The sequence below is a fragment of the Danio rerio genome, chromosome 4 (assembly GCF_052040795.2).
Source record: "Danio rerio strain M-AB ecotype USA chromosome 4, GRCz13ab, whole genome shotgun sequence".
Taxonomy (NCBI): domain Eukaryota; kingdom Metazoa; phylum Chordata; class Actinopteri; order Cypriniformes; family Danionidae; genus Danio; species Danio rerio.
Window position 1 is genome coordinate 79811000 of NC_141024.2, and position 19597 is coordinate 79830596.

Here is a 19597-nt window from a genome sequence, read left to right on the forward strand (position 1 = left end):
ACATAACCACCCTTCAGTCAGCAAAATGCTGCTGTTAGGTGGTTTTTAAAGACAAAAACAAAACAAACAAACAAAAACACTCAAGGTCAATAAACAAAAAGGTAGACAAACAAAATGGGGAGAGCCTTTCTCTCCTTACTGCTGCCAACTCACTTAGGGCCTGTTTGCTCTATAGCGCCCTCAGGGTGGTGTGGCCGTAAGCAATGACAGCTGTCAAGTGTTGGCTATTGAAACTAGGCGCAGCCCCAGGAGGCGAGCACAGCTTAGCTGCCTGCTGCGCCAATGAGCTGGACAGCCGGAGCTGGGCAAGCTGTGAAACGCCAGATTCCATGTCACGGTACTGCGGTGTGGCTCCCAGGAGACAGCTCCTGCCAAGTTCGCATGTCAGGATGGCCGAGCGGTCTAAGGCGCTGCGTTCAGGTCGCAGTCTCCCCTGGAGGCGTGGGTTCGAATCCCACTTCTGACAAACCTTCTGACAAACCGAACCTGTGGCAGTGTGTTTGGGCTGCAGTCTTTAACTCTCTGCCCCCATGTCTGAATGATACAGTAACACTGAGAAGACGCCGCATCACGTGGGCTTTAATGCAAGTCCACCGAAAGGGGATCAAAAGAATTGTTCTGGGATGGTGTTGGTTTGCAGAGGTTTTTTTTTGTCAAATCCTCGTACAACGTCAAATCATGACATTTGACAGATCCACGCCCTAGCATCGTGGATCATCCAGGGAGCAGAGAGCCGATTGAGAATGTGCGTAAAAGCAAATCTGAATGTTTCCGCCCAGTTTCTAACAGGAGTCCCTCCGCTTGTAAAGCCATCGTGATAACCACAGGAGCCTCCGGTTAGGGTGAGAGCACTGTCTTGTGGTGCCATCGGAGAGAGACTGAAAGTCACTTTCCACAATGTTTTCATTCAATGTTCTACGCTGGTGGAATCACCTTCCCATTCCCACTCGGATTAGGGATACACTGGTATCCTTCAAACGACAGCTAACACCCATCTCTTCAGAGCACACCCGAACCCAAGGGTAATATCCCTCTCCCTAAAGAAAACGAAACTCCTACTCCAGCACTAAATTCTCTGAGCACAAACAAATTACTTGGGATAAATAGCCCTTTTTTGTATGCATTGCCTCGTCTTGTTGAATACCTCCACTATTGTATGTCGCTTTGGACAAAAGTGTCCGCTAATTGTATGCTTCCGCCCAGTTTCGAACAGGAGACCTTTAGTGTGTAATGCAAACAGGATAAACACTACACTACGAAAACCAATAGGCTAGTGCTGCTTCAAGTATTTATAGTCTTTTTTTATAGGGCTGTCTTGTACGGTCTGCACCGTGGAGGGCCAGCAAACGCACTGGCCACCTGCTCATGCACAACACAAAGCTAAAAGAAATCAGATTCTACGCAAGTTTGCGACACCGCGAGGGGAGGTAAACACTGAGATGAATTCAAACTTCTAGCCTCACACCGCTCTGCAGAAAGAATGTTTTCAGTGAACGTCAGTACTCAACAGAAGCATGATTTGACAATTGTCATAAAAGCCAAAGGTTGTTTCCGCCCAGTTTCAAACTGGGGACCTTTCGCGTGTGAGGCAAACGTGATAACCACTACACTACGGAAACCTTCAGGCAGAACAAGCAGATAACCCATTTTGATTGGGCACCTGTTGACGATCATTGCTGGGGGTGCAGTGGATGCGATTATTTTCTCGCCAAAAGAAGAGCATTGTTTCTGCTCGGTTTCGAACCGAGGACCTTTCGCGTGTTAGGCGAACGTGATGACCACTACACTACAGAAACCCCACAAGCGCTTATGCCAGCGAAGTTAGGCCTGCAAGGATAAAACAAGGTGTACGCGTTTGTCAATCAAGGGGACAAAGCCAACTCAGCGTGACAAGCTCCCTGCAGGTATTATGGCCAATTTACAATCCGGGCCCAACACAGCTGTACAGGTCCTTGCGAAATGTCCCCTTTCGTCACATTTGAAGCACCTGAATTCTGGGCATTCCTTCATCACATGGTCTGAGCTCATGCATAGTCGACAGGTTTTTACCTGATTGGTGTGCATGACTCTAAAGTGCTGTGGCCCTTCCGCCGTCTCGATTTTGGTGCTGTATGGTAAGGAGACCATCTCTTCTGGAAATCTGTTTTTTACAAACCTTGTTCCATCTTCTATGTTTGTGCCTGGATACAATCTTCTCTTAATGGTAACACTTTATTTTGATGGTCCCCCTTTAGATAGTCTGTTGACCATAAGTTACTTTTCAAGTTCTTATCTGTTTACTCTCATCTGGGTAGTATCTTTAGATTGTCTTTTAAATGTTTCTAGGCAATCATTAAAATTTTTACAACACCTAAACATTTATTAAACTTTTAGTAAGTTGTGTTACCAAAATAAGTTCTAGATGGTCAACAATCTATCAGTAGATATGCAACAAATCCTCAACATTTATTAAACTTTTAATAAGTTACATGCTACCAAATTAGGTTGTAGTGTATTACAGTGTATTAGTAGATATGCAACAAATCTTAAACAAGTTTTCAGAACATTTACCATCAAGATTTTTTTGTTGTCATTGTCTGCATGTAGTTGTTAATCAGTTTATCAATAGACTTTCAGTAAACATTCAGATGCCTATTAGCAACACAACATAATTTAAAATGAACTTTAAACAAATATAAAGTTAGGGTTAGGTAAAAATTTCATACATGCATTTGCAAAAGTCTTCAACTAACTATTCGTTGCATTTAACCCAACTTTCTCGCCAAAAGAAGAGCATTGTTTCTGCTCGGTTTCGAACCGAGGACCTTTCGCGTGTTAGGCGAACGTGATGACCACTACACTACAGAAACCCCACAAGCGCTTATGCCAGCGAAGTTAGGCCTGCAAGGATAAAACAAGGTGTACGCGTTTGTCAATCAAGGGGACAAAGCCAACTCAGCGTGACAAGCTCCCTGCAGGTATTAGGGCCAATTTACAATCCGGGCCCAACACAGCTGTACAGGTCCTTGCGAAATGTCCCCTTTCGTCACATTTGAAGCACCTGAATTCTGGGCATTCCTTCATCACATGGTCTGAGCTCATGCATAGTCGACAGGTTTTTACCTGATTGGTGTGCATGACTCTAAAGTGCTGTGGCCCTTCCGCCGTCTCGATTTTGGTGCTGTATGGTAAGGAGACCATCTCTTCTGGAAATCTGTTTTTTACAAACCTTGTTCCATCTTCTATGTTTGTGCCTGGATACAATCTTCCCTTAATGGTAACACTTTATTTTGATGGTCCCCCTTTAGATAGTCTGTTGACCATAAGTTACTTTTCAAGTTCTTATCTGTTTACTCTCATCTGGGTAGTATCTTTAGATTGTCTTTTAAATGTTTCTAGGCAATCATTACAATTTTTACAACACCTAAACATTTATTAAACTTTTAGTAAGTTGTGTTACCAAAATAAGTTCTAGATGGTCAACAATCTATCAGTAGATATGCAACAAATCCTCAACATTTATTAAACTTTTAATAAGTTACATGCTACCAAATTAGGTTGTAGTGTATTACAGTGTATTAGTAGATATGCAACAAATCTTAAACAAGTTTTCAGAACATTTACCATCAAGATTTTTTTGTTGTCATTGTCTGCATGTAGTTGTTAATCAGTTTATCAATAGACTTTCAGTAAACATTCAGATGCCTATTAGCAACACAACATAATTTAAAATGAACTTTAAACAAATATAAAGTTAGGGTTAGGTAAAAATTTCATACATGCATTTGCAAAAGTCTTCAACTAACTATTCGTTGCATTTAACCCAACTTTCAGTAGACAGTTAGTGTAGTTTAAGTTACATTTATCTGCTCATCTGTTGTCACACTAGGCCCATCAATATAAAGTGAAAAATTAAGAAATGCTGGTGAATGACTGTAAGGAGCCAACATCACAGACAGCATGGTTACTATTCTGTAAATGTTCAGCAGATAGTCAACTTACAGGTAGTAGCAACACTGATGCAAATATTTGAAGACAGACACAACAGCACCACACATACAAGAACATAAAATAAATACCAGAGTCATTAGTTCATCCAACTGCTTTTAATGTATTGCTGTCAAAAAACAAAATAAACAGCCCAGATAATTAAGCCGAGGAAAACATTTACTTCAGGACAACTAAAAACAATTGTTACATTTGAAGAGTTCAGATGCAAAACCTTTAATTGCCATATAACATTCATTCATTCATTTTTTAAAGTTTAGTCCCTTTATTAATCAGGGGTTGCCGAAGTGGAATGAACTACCAACTTATTCAGCATATGTTTTTATGCAGCGGATGCCCTTCCAGCTGCAACATATTACTGGAAAACAACCATATACACTCATTCACACACTCATACAAATTAGCCTACCCAATTCCCCTGCACCACGTTTTTGGACCTGTCGGGGAAACCAGAGCACCCAGAGGAAACCCACACAAACATGGGGAGAACATGCAAACTCCACACAGAAACTCCAACTGACCCAGCTTAGGCTCGAACTAGTGACCTTCTTGCTGTGAGGCGAACATGCTACCCACTGCACCACCATGCAGCCACCATATACATTTTTTTCTAAAATTTATATATTTTTAAGTCTCAGCTCTGCAATTTAACTATTTTTGTGGCAAATATTTTTTTCATTATCTTTCAAACAGTAGACTGAAAAAAAACTAATTTTAGAATAACAATTTAAATAGCAGGCAATGTGGTGGCGCTGAGGGTAGAACGTTCGCCTCAAAGTAAGAAAGTCGCTGGTTCGAGCCTCAGCTAGGTAAGGTGGCATTTCTGTGTGGAGTTTGCATGTTCTTCCTGTGTTTGTGTGGGTGTCCTCCGGGTGCTCTGGTTTCCTCCACAAATCCAAAGACATGTGGTAAAGGTAAATTGAGAAGGCTCAAATATATATATATATATATATATATATATATATATATATATATATATATATATGTGTGTGTGTGTTTGGATGTTTCCCAGTGATGCATTGCAGCTGGAAGGGCATCTGTTGTGTAAAACATGGATGGTGCTGGATAAGCTCTTGGGTTATTCCATTGTAGCAATTCCAGACTAATAAAGGGACTAAGCTGAAAAGAAAATTAATGAATTTAGTCGGAATTTAAAGGCTTTTGCATCTGATTTCAATATATATATATATTTTTTGGCATTATAGGCTCAGCTTATTGTGCTGTAGGTTTTTGCTTCTACATTTTACCAACAGTAAACCGGAGCATTAGTGAACAAAGAAAGATACAAAAGAACCCTTCCTTTTCATTGATACAACCTTTATGCAAAAATCTCCAAAAATGAGCTCTCTACACTTTTGAGCGAACTCTGTTCATTTTCCTGGTGTGAAGCTGATTCTGTTAAATTGCTCCCTGTTAGCAAAGTACAGCTCTGCAATTGCAGCGAGCTGGGCCACTGCATTTTGAGAGACACCTTCTCTTTGGAACGCTCTGGTCATGGTTGCTCCACGTCTTGTCAGCTTCAAAAGCCTTTTGTAGCATGTATGACATCACAAACATTATTAGCTGAAAAACTATTTAAAACAATTAATACCTTTATGACCAAATAATTACAATGCAACCACCTATCGTAAGCCTAATGAGCACATAAAATTATATAAATAAGTATCAAATGCACATTTGTTTGTGTGTGTGTGTGTGTGTGTGTGTGTGTGTGTGTGTGTGTGTGTGTGTGTGTGAGTGAGTGAAAGACAGCATGTAGTAGTGTGTGTAAGAGAGAGAGAGCCAGTACATGTTTATGAGAAAGCATGTAGAAGTGTGTGTGTGAGAGGTAGGGCTTATCTTTGTGAGTGAGAGCATGTACATGTGTCTGTGAGATGTCTATGTGTTTGTGTTGGCAACATTGTATCATTTACAGTCATGCTAAAAAAAGTATTTCTGAATTGAATTGAGATAGAATGTAGGTGTGTGTGAGAGAGAGCATGTACAAGAGTGAGTGTGTTAGTGAGAGTGTGTACAAGTGTGTGTGTGTGAGTGAGACTAGTTAGTTAGTGTTGTGCTGAAATTTGATATGTCCTGAAAACTTGTCAGACCAAACAGTTATTTACTTCTTGGTTTTATTTATTTAATAAATGTATATGGTATTTAAGCAAATTTTTAGGGGAACTGGATATAATTATAAAGAATAATATTTTGTACATAATATAATCAATTTTATTTAAAAATTTTATTTTAAATAATAATAGGCCTACACACACACACACACACACACACACACACACACACACACACACACATACAGTCTAAAAATTGAATATTAAGCATGTAATATACACCCAGTCTAAAGCATGAAGTTTCCAGAAGCACTTAAACTGCTCAAGGCTGGGCTAATGCTGAGGTTTCATCTTTGGGTAGAGACTCAATAATATCCATCTGCACAGTGTGACGTCACATTCGACCGGCGCGTGCGTGTGTGTGTGTGGCTTTTTTTCTGTGTTAGTGGGCGAGGCCGCAGGTTTCAAATCTCCCGGGTTTGCGCACGCAACTACTTGTGTTTCGTAGATACAACATCATGAAACATCTAATGACTCGTTATCAAGACGACTCATTTGAAGCACTATTAGTCGACTCTTTTATAGATGAATCAACAGTTTTAAACACTGTACACTTACAGATTTAAGCCTTAGCTGGATATTTCACTTCACTTAGAGCTGTTACACACTACATGGAAGGGCATTTTCAAAAACCCATAATATGGGCTCTTTAACAAAATAAATACACTATTTAAATAAAATATGCAATAAAATAGAAACCAACAAGTGAAATAGAAGAAACTGTAGAACTATTATGGTTATAAACTATATAAATACACACACATGTAAGAGTCCATCTATTAGTCCCATGACAGAGCTAACAGCATGGGTGAAGGTTAAATGCGTGTAAACCTTTTAGCACATGTGAAAAGAAATATTTTTGTTCTTTATAATTTATTTTAATTTGTTTCTAGCTCTAAATTTTAATCTGACTCCAATTTATAATAGTTTTAGATTTAGATTCATCTAATTCAAGCTGATTACCTTATAGGTTGTGATTAGGTCTAATTTAGATTGATTAACCTAATAAATCCTTATATTCAATTAATGTTTAATTGTTTACTCAAAGTCGCTTAGAGTCAGTATGCTGGCCAGTTTCATCTGCTCACGGACACATCTTCTCCAGTTCCGATTCTTAGCAGATATGCTAATTTCCTTCAAGTAATAGAAGGCCGCCCCATGCTTGCTCATACTTAAAGAAAGTTTGATTTAGCCCCTAGATGATATCATCAGTGATTGTCAGAAATCAACAGGTCTCTAATGCTGTGCCCATGCTCCATCCATTGCGCCTGAATGTATGACTAATCCTGGTTGTAGGCTGCGGAAACATCAGCCTACTGGATTTAAATGATTTCAGGATATATTAGAATTAAACAAGAATTTTACATTTATTTGTCAGGAAAAGATTTTCCATTCCAGTTCACATAATTAAACAAAATAAGCCAATCAAGATTGTACAACATCAATTACTCAAAGATACATTTAAGAGTTAAAGAGGAATACCTGACCTTGTAGAAACACATTGCAGCATATAAGTCCTGATGCAGAGCTCTGAGACTCACAACCTGCAATGGGGTATCCTGTCTACAGGATCACATGGACACTTCTGCACCCTTTGCCTAAATACTCAAATCATCTTAAAATCAAGACAATAAAAGCTTCACTAAGACTCTTGCCTGGTCATGAGTTGATGCGAAGACCATTTTTCCTGGAGTGAAGCATCTGGCAAAGATCTTTTTAAAGTCAAAACCCAAATTAACTGAAATAAGGGAGATTGTAAAATATTACAGTGAAATTAAGACCACTTTACCAATCACACAGAGACATTTCAAATCACACCAAACATGAATATAAAGCCACAAGATACACCATATTAAAAACTTAAACATTCTGTGTTGAATGTGAGTGAGCTGCTCTGGTGGAGAAGGTAAAGTCCAGGGCAAAGAGGGCGACTCAGGATGCATGATCGAGACAAACTGAACAACTGGTTTTCTAGCTGATCTTCTTCTCACATTGGAAAGTTTATTGTTTTAGTGCCTTACTATTCTCACGGTCTTGTCTCGTGTGGAGTTCCATAACAGTTTGCAGATTTGAATATTATGGAGAGATATAGCCATCCTTACACTATTATGTGCATTTCTATTCTTAAACTGTAGTTCCCCTGTACTCTGCAACGAGAACCTCAGTCAATAATATTTATGTAAAACTGAATTTTTGTTGCATCATATGATTATATTTTAAATTTTTTATAAAATCATCAAACAATGTGTACCTAAAAAGCATTTTCTAAAAAATTAAAAAAAGTTCTGTCCTATGGTCACTAAGTTATTGTTACTTTTTTTCTACTGGATATGTGGTTTATATCTAGTATATATATATATATATATATATATATATATATATATATATATATATATATATATATATATATATATATATATATATATATATATATTGATTTGTCTATTTGCTGGCTTGCTATCAGAAAACAAACACTAAGCTAGGCAATAGATTAATTAAATTCTACAATTACAAGTGATTTGTAATTTGTTCATTTATACTCCATTTTTTGTTTAATAATGTTTTTCTATGCAGACTTTATATATTGGTCTAATATTTGTATAAAGTTTGCATTTACATTTACTCATTTAGCATCTTTTATCCTGCGACCAACAACTAATGACAAAAGAAGAAACAGACTCAGCCTATCAAAGGTTCAGAGCTTGTGTTTTTAAATGCTAACAAACCTTAAGCCAAGTCCAACAAGTAAAGCCACACAGTGTTGTTTTAAAGCTTATTTAATTTTAATTTTTTTTTAAAAATGCACTGTTGTATTCTCAAGCCAAGTTGTTAAGCTCATTAGGCTCTGTGGCTTTTGTTTTTTATTTATAATATCTTTCACTTAAATTGCTGTTAAAACATCTTTTTATGTTATTGCTCATAAAAACATCTACTGGGAAGAGTTGTCATATTTGATATAAAGCTTTAATGGCACAAACGTGTTATTTAATTTAAAGCTTACTTGTTTTTATTTATTAAAAAGCCTAGCTTGATGTGCACTATTTTGTTTTTCTTTTGCTTATTTTATTGTCGTGATTTATAAAGTAATCGGATTTGTTATAAAAGCTTTTCTGGTAAAATAATAATAATAATAATAAAACAATAAACAACACATAAACAGTGTTTAAGTGTCTAATGCTGGCAGCATCATGTTACAAAACTATTCACAAAGACTATTTGATTTATTAAATAACTCATCTCTTATGCTTTCTTTCATGTTATGTGACAAAATGAATGAATGACTCGGATGAACTAAAAGATTTATTAATTCTCTCATGTGCACGATGTGTAGTGCGAGACAAGATTAGTTCATTTTTCGAGTCCTCTATCGAGTCGTTCGTTCACCACATGAAAGACTACAGCCTAACATATGCATTTATATGCCAATCATATGCATTTAGAGCCAGAAAAAGAATTGATCTGTTAACCTCTCGAGTCCTCGGGTTTGAATCATTCGTTCATCACGGGCCAATCATATGCGTTTAGAGCCAAAAAAAAAAAAAAGAATTGATCTATTCAACTCTCGAGTCCTCCGGTTTGAGTTATTCTGTCACGTGATGAACGAACGACTCAACAACCAGAAGACTCGAAAGGTGAACTAATTATCATGGCTCCTATCGGCTCAGACTGTTTACATTGGTTAAGATTATATGTGACTGTCAGTGTAACCTGAACGCACCACTGACATTTGAAGACATGAAGAGGTGAGCTGAGCAAACAGACAACAATGCCTATAGACAAAAGAGCAGGTAAACATTGAATTATTATTTTCTTCTTCTTATAATTTATTTATGACTTATTTGTCGTGTGATGAACCTTCTGGGCTAGTTGTAGATGTGTTTGGAAGCAATTCGTAACATTTTAATAATATTTTGGCAAATTGAACCAAATGAACGAAATGACTCGAAAAAAGATTTGTTCATCTCGATGAACGAGACTCAAAGATCCGAGTCAGTAAAATGATTCGAACTTCCCATCACTATTGAGTATGCGAAATTCTGTTGTACGGCACTGCGAAAAGGGGCGGGATTAAACAAGATGATTAGACATGAATGGTTTCTCTCCAGTGTGGCTCATGATGTGTTGATTAAGGTGTGATGACTGGCTGAAACTCTTCCCACACTGAGTGCATGTGAATGGTTTCTCTCCAGTGTGTATCCTCATGTGTCGATTAAGGTTTGATTATTGGCTGAAACTCTTCCCACACTGAGTGCATGTGAATGGTTTCTCTTCAGTGTGGATCCTCATGTGTTGCTTAAAGTGTGATGATTGGCTGAAACTCTTCCCACACTGAGTGCATGTGAATGGTTTCTCTCCAGTGTGGATCCTCATGTGTTGATGAAGGTGTGATGAGCAGTAAAAACTCTTCCCACACTGAGTGCATGTGTATGGTTTCTCTCCAGTGTGAATCCTCATATGTTGATGAAGGTCTGATGAGCGGTTAAAACTTTTCCCACATTGAGTGCATTTGAATGGTTTCTCTCCAGTGTGGATCATCATGTGATTATAAAGGTTTGATGATTGGTTGAAACTCTTCCCACACTGAGTGCATGTGAATGGTTTCTCTCCAGTGTGGATCCTCATGTGAATCTTAAGATTGTGTTTTCTTCCAAAACTCTTTCCACACTGAGTGCAGGTGAAATGATTCTTGTCTCTCCTTTTCAAAATACCATCAGTCTGTAAATGAGTTTTTTCCTCAATTTTGACATGATGTTCCTCCTCTTTACTCTCCTCATTCTCTTCAATTAGGTCTGAAAAAAAACACTAGTTGTTATCAAGTCTTAAAAACTCTCATCAAAAGCTGAAAAGTGAAAAGACACTGGAAACATTGGCTACACACACTGAAATTTTGATGCACAGTAAATGTAAAATAAATCAAATCATATTGTGTTTGGTCCATTAACGTGTCCACATTTAAGCAGATTCAATTTAATTAATCTTTATTTATCTAGTGCTTTTACAATGTAAATTGTTTCAAAACCGTTTAACATAGAAGTTATAGTTTATGGATATGCATGAACTCTGCTGACATGGTTCCGGTAGAATATCAGTCAGGTTCTTTATGTCCGCATTGCGCGTTCTACAGCAAAAATTTAATTTTGCGGCGAAACCTAAACGCATCAGAGGATGGCAAAGAAGGGAGATTTACTCTTAAATTGATGAGGATCTAGTGCCAGTGAATGTCCAGCATCATGAACACCATTATTGTTCAGTTCCAGAACCCACAATAGTTTTTTAATACACCAGATCAGTCTGACAGTCTCCGTGAAGAGGTGGAATGACTAAAAGGAGACTGCTTCGATGCTGCTTTTATTGCTGTTATAAGGTTCTAAAGGTACAGTTAAAAAATTATGTACTAGAATTTACATCATTTAGACTGTAATAGGCAAATAACAATCTGAAACAAATGTGTCAAGCACAAGTATTTATATGAAAAACCTAATCAGAGTACCCGTGGTACCGATGGGTGTTACGGCCCTGGATTACTATATGAGGGGTGCCAAACACACCGTGTGTAGTACTGCTCATCAGCACCAATCACCTATTGTGCAGTTCTGTACACTGGAGACCTCTTTGGTTACTGAAACAGCTTTGGCTATCAGTAATGAACACATTTCTACATTAGAAATATTGCCACCACACAGTGTTGGGCAGTAACGTCACTGCAAGTAGTAACGCTACTAGCTTATCTACATTTCTCAGTAGTGTGGTGGTAGTGTCACTACTTTTTAAATTAAATAGCTTTTGTGTAGCAAAGCTATTATTTTAGTCAAGTAGCGTTCACACAAGCTACATTTACCGATCGCAGAACAATAAGTGACAGTACTGACAACCACGGAGCTGTGAGGCCGGTGTCTAGCCGATGAAACTAAATCCATAATGAGGCGAGAAAGACGATTTCTTTTTCTTCCTGTTATATGGTGGTCAGGATTCTGTTTATCCAGAGTTAGGGTGCTTTCACACCTGTGAATAGATTCAGTTGTCCCGAAACAGAGATTACAAATGTTACATTGTTGCTCTTTGCTCTTGGAGCGGTTCGCTTTCACACTGCAAAGTTTCTAAACGGACTAAAAGAGCTAAAACAAGTCACGTGCGAGTAAACTCTCCTTGGTCAGTGTCAGGGTTTATTTTGCAGCGTCCCGCTAAGCTGTCAGGAGAGGTGGTGGTTTGGTGGTGATTAACAGGGTGCGCACGCGTGACGTGTCTGAGGAGAGATGCAGTGAGGAGAGGTGAGAAGGGTGCGTGACGATGCCTATTTGAGGACCGGGAGGGAGACGCAAGATTACCGGGAGATCATCACTCATTTGCGGGCATCCGGAGACTCGCGAAACTTCCTGCCCTATTCATAACTCTCTCTTCATATAACCGTAAGCCTATTACATATCCATAAAACACTGTCATATAACCGCGCTCGGATCGGATCGCTTTCTCACTGCAATCGAACCGCTCCAGGGTTCGTTTCAATCGAGCCGAGACCACCTTATTCAAGCAATCTCAGAGCGATTACTTTGGCGCGGAACAGAGCGCGATTGCCCTGTTTACATATGCCAATCGAACCGCGCTGACTGGGCAAACGAGATACGTTCCGAAACAAAAGTGTAGGTGTGAAAGCACCCTTAGAATGACCCAGAGTTAGAATGACCCTGGGTTAACAATTTTTTGCATATCATCAGCATGCTGTAATCCATTTCTTAATCAGCAAAAGTCATTTTCAGACTAGTTTGTTGGCCACTTGAAGTCAGTGCAATGCTAAATGTTATTGTTCTACTATAATTTTTTTTCCCCTCATGTCGTCCCACAGGAACATCATATAGTTTAGAATACTGTACAATGTTTTATAATAATTAATTACTTTAGTGTCCATTTCATTCAGCAGATTTCAAATTAGTGCATAGTGCATTAGTAAATAATTAAACCATTATGATAAATGGAGTTAAAATGACCTTTTTGAATAAAAAGTGGAAAGTTTTATTGAGATGGATTGTTGGTGATTGTATGGGTTTTGGCCAGATTGGGTAGCAAAACATGAACAAAGGAAAATGAAGACTTGTTTAAAAAGATTTAGGACCCACAACACAATATTTCAGTAAATTTAGGACTTTTTAAAGCCTGAAATTTAGATTTTGGAATTTACGACATTTTAAGACCCAGCGGAAACCCTGTATAAAATAGTACTGGTAATTATTATAATAATGATGTAATTCTAACTCAAATACTATCTGTGAGAACTAGCAACAACTTCTAGAAACAACTTTAAACCCATAAAGTTGATCGAAAAAAGGGGAATTGTGATTAACGTGACATATGCAAATGGAAAGTACTAAGCCAACACCCTCACTGTAATAGCAGATATCTTCTATGGCAGGGGTGTCCAAACTTTTTGGGCCGAGGGCCAGATGCAAAAACAAATGTTGTCCCGGGCCAAATTTTACATACATTACACAGACACGCATATATATATATATATATATATATATATATATATATATATATATATATATATATATATATATATATATATATGGATGGATGGATGTGTGCGTGTATTTTATTAAGAAATTATTTTATTTTGGTCGTCCAACTGTGTTTCTAGAAAGACTTAAGTTTTTAAAAAACTTGAATCTTCTCTGGGCAAATTACAGTTGCAACACTCATCCTTTATAAATTCTCCTTCAGTGAAGGGTTTCCTGTGCTGTGCGATTAGCTGAACTACCTCATAACTCGCCAAACTGCAAAAAAATGCTTTTCTTACTTAGATTTTTTGTTGTCTTGTTTTGAGTCCAAATATCTAAAAAATCTAAAAAAAAAAAAGTTGTCTTGTTTTGAGAAATAAAATGCTAATATTTTCCCTAATATGCAATTTTTTCCTTAAAACAAGCAAATTAATCTGCCAATGGGGTAAGCAAAATAATCTTATGTCAAAAGGAAAAACAAGATTATTTTGCTTACCCCATTGGCAGATTATTTTAGCTTGTTTTAAGGAAAAACTCACTTAATATTGGCTTATTATTTCTCAAAACAAATTAGAATATTCTCCTTTATTTAAGATTTTTTAGATATTTGGACTTGAAACAAGACAAAAAATATAAATAAAAATAAAAAAACATTTTTTGCAGTGCAGTGTAGAATTTTCTTGCACTTTAATAGCACAAAAAACTGCTGTTGTTGAGCTGATAGGGCGCTGCTAATTGTTTTACTTTCTGATCTCATTCGGCACCAGTGTAAGAGCTGAAGACCTGATGCTTTGTTTCATAATGTCTTTTAATATTATATTCCTTCATTACTGCAACTGATTCCTGGCAAATTAAACAGATACATTTCCCGCTGACCTCTGTGAAGAAAAATTATTTGCCCCAACGTGACTGAAACTTCTTGCACTGACTGTTGATTTTCCTTTTTCTTGGTGCGCCATGGCTCGCCAAAATGTGATTATCAATTATGTTTCCTTCAGTTTGGTTGGTTAGTTTTACTTCATAACAAGAAGTAATGACTAATTTAAGGCATGTAATAGCGATACCCGGTGGTTATTTATTGAATTACGTTTATTTTTGTATAGTGGCCAGATTCTATTAATATTGGCCCACGGGCCGTAGTTTGGACACCCCTGTTCTATGGGAATACTGTAAGTCAAATATCCTCAGCTCAGTTAAACTTTTTTATTTGTTTATTGTTTTTATTTATTTTATATAGTGCCAGTGCTTAAGGACACTTTACAAACAGTAGGAGAACAAGAAAAGCAATAACCTTAAGAAGGTAAAGAAAATGGGAGACTAATAATACATAAAATAATGACAAAAGACATGAGAAGAAGTAACAAAAGAAACTCATTCCTGTCTTTCAATGAGTGCTTATGTGAATTAAGGAGAATTAGGCAGCACACTCAGGGCTGCAAGATGGATTATATTTAGTATTCTTATTATTAAAATATATCTGAATGAGGATCAAATGACTGAGTTGGTATTTGAGAATGAAAATCAACCTGTTTGTTCCTGCAGATCTTCCTGTTTGACTGTGAATGTTTCTTCAATCTTCACATCTTCACTCTCCTCTTTAATAAACGGCATCTTTATAACAGTGTGGAGATCAGTCGCTTCAGCAGGAGTTTTTCTCTGTGTTTGGACACTTTATTCTGTTTAAAATGAACAAAACAATAAAAATGTCCTGTTTAAAATTAAGAAAACAATGAACAGAAACAAAATAACTTCTCTTCAACACTTGCTTCAACAGTTTCTTTATATGAGAGTCATTAACTATAAGAAATCAGGTAAAAGATTTCATTAATACTTATTACACACTTTTCTCAAGCAAGAAACAATAGCCACAAATGAGCTGATTAAAACTAGTACTCAATTTCATAGAGATAGGTTGGTTTTATATTCACACATTCTGACTTTTCCCTTTATAATATAATTTCATAAAAGTAATTTTTTGCAAACTCTAAATAGTGAAATCATATTAGCAGCCAATGACTATCAAAGTACAACATTGTTCACAGTCAAATAAACAGTGTTAATGTTGTTTAGAAGTCACACTTGCATGCTAATAAATCTGATCGAATATTCAAAGTAACATAGTACACAATATAGAGACTTCTGAATGAACGAATGTGTGAATATAAAACCAACTTTACCTCTTATCTATTTCTTATAGTGATGTATACTTAGAATAGAATGACATTATGGTATTGAATAAATTAAACCTTCATTATAACACTTATAACACACTTTACTGTTATTTCACTTAAACTTTCTTCAGGTATGTTCTTAATTGTTTTGTTTGTTTTATTTATATTATTGTCTGCTTATCGGTCTTTGTCAGGTGACGTCACCGTCGTAAACACCGAATTGCATTATGGGACATAGCCGCCATTTGTGTTGTATCCGAGTTAACGTGAGCTGTTATGTGGCTTTAGCGTCTTTCGCAGAGTAAGTACAGTGTTACGTTCTTGTTGTGTTAAGGGCTGTAACAGTAAATCACACAATCAAAAAGGTAATAAATGATCACGACGACAGATATTTTAAATTTCCCGCTCGGAAGAAAGGATATTGACGGACTGTAGCAGTAACAACAGACGCATCGGGTGTCCTGGCCAGCTGCATTGAGACGCAAAATATATCTTAATTTCTCCGTTTATGCTCTAAACATTATCACAAAGGTAAGTACGAAAAAAAAATTAAGTAACTTTACAACTGTCATTGCTTGAGCTTCAAATAATTTTATTAATTCAATGTAACACTTTAGTTGTGGGGGTAGAACTGCATTTAAATATTTACGAATCAACTTAGTTCGTATGGATTTAAGATAGTAAAGTATTTGATTGGAAAAATATTGTAAAATACTTTTTTACAACTTAGATTTGCTGATGTACTCACTCCCTGACAAAAAGTACATTTTGGACTGTTCTTTTTCTGAAAACAAATATAGCTTTTTGTTGAAATCATTCCCTTAAATGTTTTAAATCTGCAGACTGTAACTTCATGAAACTGCAGTTAAAAAACCTAGTTCTTTTCCACTGTAGAAAAATATAAATATATTGGATGACAAAGTTAATGCTTAAAAGTTCAAAATTCAATTCAGGTTTCTTATGCTCCAATATGTCATATTTTTCATAAGCATGTAGCATTATAGTACATTTATTTTTTACTTATTCTTTCTGTGTTATATTTTTGCTGTATATATATTTCTAACTTTGTCATTGCCAGCCAAGCTGCATATGAGATGATGGAGACTGACCCAGACTGAGCATCATCTCTACATCTGGGCCACACAGAAACTACACAGACAGACACTGCACACTCTGCAAGACAAACTTAGAGGAGGGAAAGAAAACCAACACTGCAGTCAGCTGAAGATGTGGACGACCAACATGCTAAGAAGGAGACACTTGAGGTTGAAGATGGTGAGAGATACTGATGAGAAGACACACAACACTAAGGAGGTAGCTGAGACAAACTGAATGTAAACTGTGTATGGACGCGTGTAGAAATAAACCACCTGTTGGAGGAGAACTGACAGCTGCTGTGTGAAATTGAAGGATACAGGATGTCTGATGGATTTTGTAACAAGAATGATGCTAAAGTACCAAACAGTAAAAAAAACACACAAAATCTTAATAACAAGCACTGAGCCATAAACATGATACTCCCTGGTGAAGGTGAAGATGTCACATTACAGCACAGGATTGTAACTGTCAAACAAAGCAACGTTCACTTGTAGTGTAGAAGAGCTGTAGATGTCAATAAGAGTTAAAAGCTTAGGTGTATAAATGTTTTTTGTGCATAATTGATACATTATTTAAAAAAATTCCTTTACATTTTTTCTTTACATTTTTGTAATTATGTTTTCTTTCACTGTATGTATGACTGTTTTTCTGATGTTTCATCCTGTCTTATGTAAACAGTATGGGGCATTCCTCCAGAAATGACTTTTCCCTCAGTGCCTGAATAAAAATATAATTTGTATAAATGTAAATAAATGGAGGATGACTTAAAATGTGTTGTTTACTCATTTATTGTTTATGTTCTTCACAATCACAAAACTGGTACATCAGAACCAAACACAAGGTAAGCAGTTATTACTTCAACTAAATAATCCTTTAAAGAACTGAGACAACTGCTTTTGCTCAAAGTTAAACATTAAGTCAATCAGTAGTTAGAACTAAATAGTTCACCCACAAATTTCTTCCTTTTTTATTTTTATTAGTTTTTATTATACCTTAAGCATTGTGCAAAATCAAGATTTGAAAGAAATTTCTGTTTTTGAAAGGGAGATTAAGATTTCACAATTGGCAGATGACACCACTTTATTTCTAAAAGATGACTCAAACGTATGAAAGGCTTTAAATTTAATTTCTGATATCTCAAGTGTTTCTGGTCTATGCTGAATATCTCCAAATGTGAGATAATGCCTGTTCATAATTTGAGTTAGGAATATATAGAAGATATCCTTGTTAAATCCACAATGAAATGGTTATTTATTTATGTTATTAAAAATCTTTTAGTGAGACAGCACTTGAATTTTTTTTTTTTTGTCTAGGATCAGCAAAACTAAAAATATTCTTAATTCCTGGCTACAATGGGACCTGTCATTATATGGAAGAGGGTCTTTCTCATTTTTTCCGACTTTATCTTTATTTGTTGAAAACAAAGTGGCCAAAGAAATTTATACTGTTTTCTTGAAATTTATCTGGAAGAACAAACCTCTTAAATTAAAAAAGGAAGTTCTTTCTAATAGTAAAGCAGAGGGGGTGTAAATTTATTAGATTTTTCTGACACCATATACATTTTTAAAATTAATTGGATAAAGAGATGACTAACCAATCCAACGTCTATTTGTTTTTTTTATTTCCAACTACTTTTTTTTTGACAAAATCTGTAGTCTTTTGTTTCTTTTTAAATTTAATTATCTTCCCTACAAGCTATTTTTGGCTTTGTCTAAATTCCACCAGCAATGTCTGCTTGCTTGGAAGCTTGGTTATGTTCACAATTTTTCTCTCCACAAATTATTCTTATGGAATAACCGAGATATTACAATCAGAAACAAATCATTATTTTTCCAAAGTTGGTTTCAAAATAATATTAAATGGATCCTTTGGTTGTTTGATGATGCAGGGAACATTCTTTCATGAACCATTTATAACCTACCACTGTTTTCCAACTTCTCCTAATGAATTTAATAAAATTGTTAAGGCAATATCACCCGGTTTAGTTCACCTAGTTAAAAGTCACTGTACATTTAACTGTAAATTTGCTTTTAGAAGGTGTTAGTCTGTTAGATAAGAAACGTAACAATATCTTTGCGCGTCAAATTTTCCAATGTAAAAGGAAAATTTCGTCTAGAGGAAAGTTTTACTGGAGGTCTTTGGTTAAGGATATAGACTGTAATAGAACCTGGCTTTTACCTGGGTAATATTGCATTTCCAACAAGGCAAAAGAAATGCATTTTAAAATTTTCCATAAAATCTACCCTGTAAATTCTAGTATTTACAGTTTTTTGGACATCGACAGCTCCTGTTCTTTCTGCAGACAAGCAGAGGAAACACTACTACAGGGGTGGCCAACCCTGTTCCTGTAAAGCCACCTTCCTGCAGATTTCAGTTGCTACCCATATCAAACACACCTGAAGCAATAAACTAAGACCTGAACACCACGTGATAATTACAGGCAGGTGTGTTAGATATGGGTTGCAACTGAAAACTGCAGGAAGTGGCTCTCCAGAAACAGGGTTGGCCACCCCTGCACTACTACATGTTTTTTGATTGTCCAATATCCAAGCAATTTTGGTCACTTCTAAATTCTCATATATCTGCTTCTGCCAATGCTGTGAATTGCTTTAATCTAAAAGACTTTAAAAGACCCAAAAGCTAAATATCTGGAACGCATCATACTTTTTTTTATCTTATATGGCAAATTTTTCATTCACAAACAGAGATTCACAAATAATTACCCATCCTTTGTTTA

General features: G+C 36.3%; 1 protein-coding gene, 2 long non-coding RNA genes and 3 other non-coding genes across 8 annotated transcripts in view; 3 read left to right on the forward strand and 3 right to left on the reverse strand.

Annotated features, from left to right (window-relative positions):
• Positions 1–383: 383 nt before the first annotated feature.
• trnal-cag (transfer RNA leucine (anticodon CAG)) lies at positions 384–466 on the forward strand. Its single transcript has one exon. It is a non-coding gene; the product is annotated as a tRNA-Leu (tRNA).
• A 1257-nt stretch (positions 467–1723) lies between these two features.
• Positions 1724–1796, reverse strand: trnav-aac (transfer RNA valine (anticodon AAC)). Its single transcript has one exon. It is a non-coding gene; the product is annotated as a tRNA-Val (tRNA).
• Positions 1797–2776: 980 nt separating this feature from the next.
• Positions 2777–2849, reverse strand: trnav-aac (transfer RNA valine (anticodon AAC)). The gene has a single exon. It is a non-coding gene; the product is annotated as a tRNA-Val (tRNA).
• Positions 2850–7448: 4599 nt separating this feature from the next.
• Positions 7449–9644, forward strand: LOC148682997 (uncharacterized). Its single transcript, XR_015943189.1, has 2 exons — positions 7449–8097; positions 8770–9644. It is a non-coding gene; the product is annotated as an uncharacterized LOC148682997 (long non-coding RNA).
• Positions 9083–19597, reverse strand: part of LOC137491095 (uncharacterized) — a 171267-nt gene continuing 160752 nt past the window's right edge. Inside the window, exons 1-3 of one of the 3 annotated variants that reach the window (XR_015943094.1) lie at positions 15118–15269; positions 10679–10888; positions 9140–10343 (exon numbers count right to left, since the gene is read on the reverse strand). Coding sequence is in view for 2 of the 3 variants with exons in the window: in XM_088650930.1 (XP_088507056.1) it covers positions 10320–10888; positions 15118–15202 (654 nt within the window). In the remaining variant the exon portion in view is untranslated. Of the gene's footprint in view, positions 10889–15117; positions 15270–19597 lie in introns of those variants that run through there. The other 2 variants (XM_088650930.1, XM_088650931.1) reach the window with 2 other exon arrangements.
• On the forward strand, positions 16008–17335 carry si:dkey-48g21.7. The gene is made up of 2 exons (NR_134973.2): positions 16008–16293; positions 16841–17335. It is a non-coding gene; the product is annotated as a si:dkey-48g21.7 (long non-coding RNA).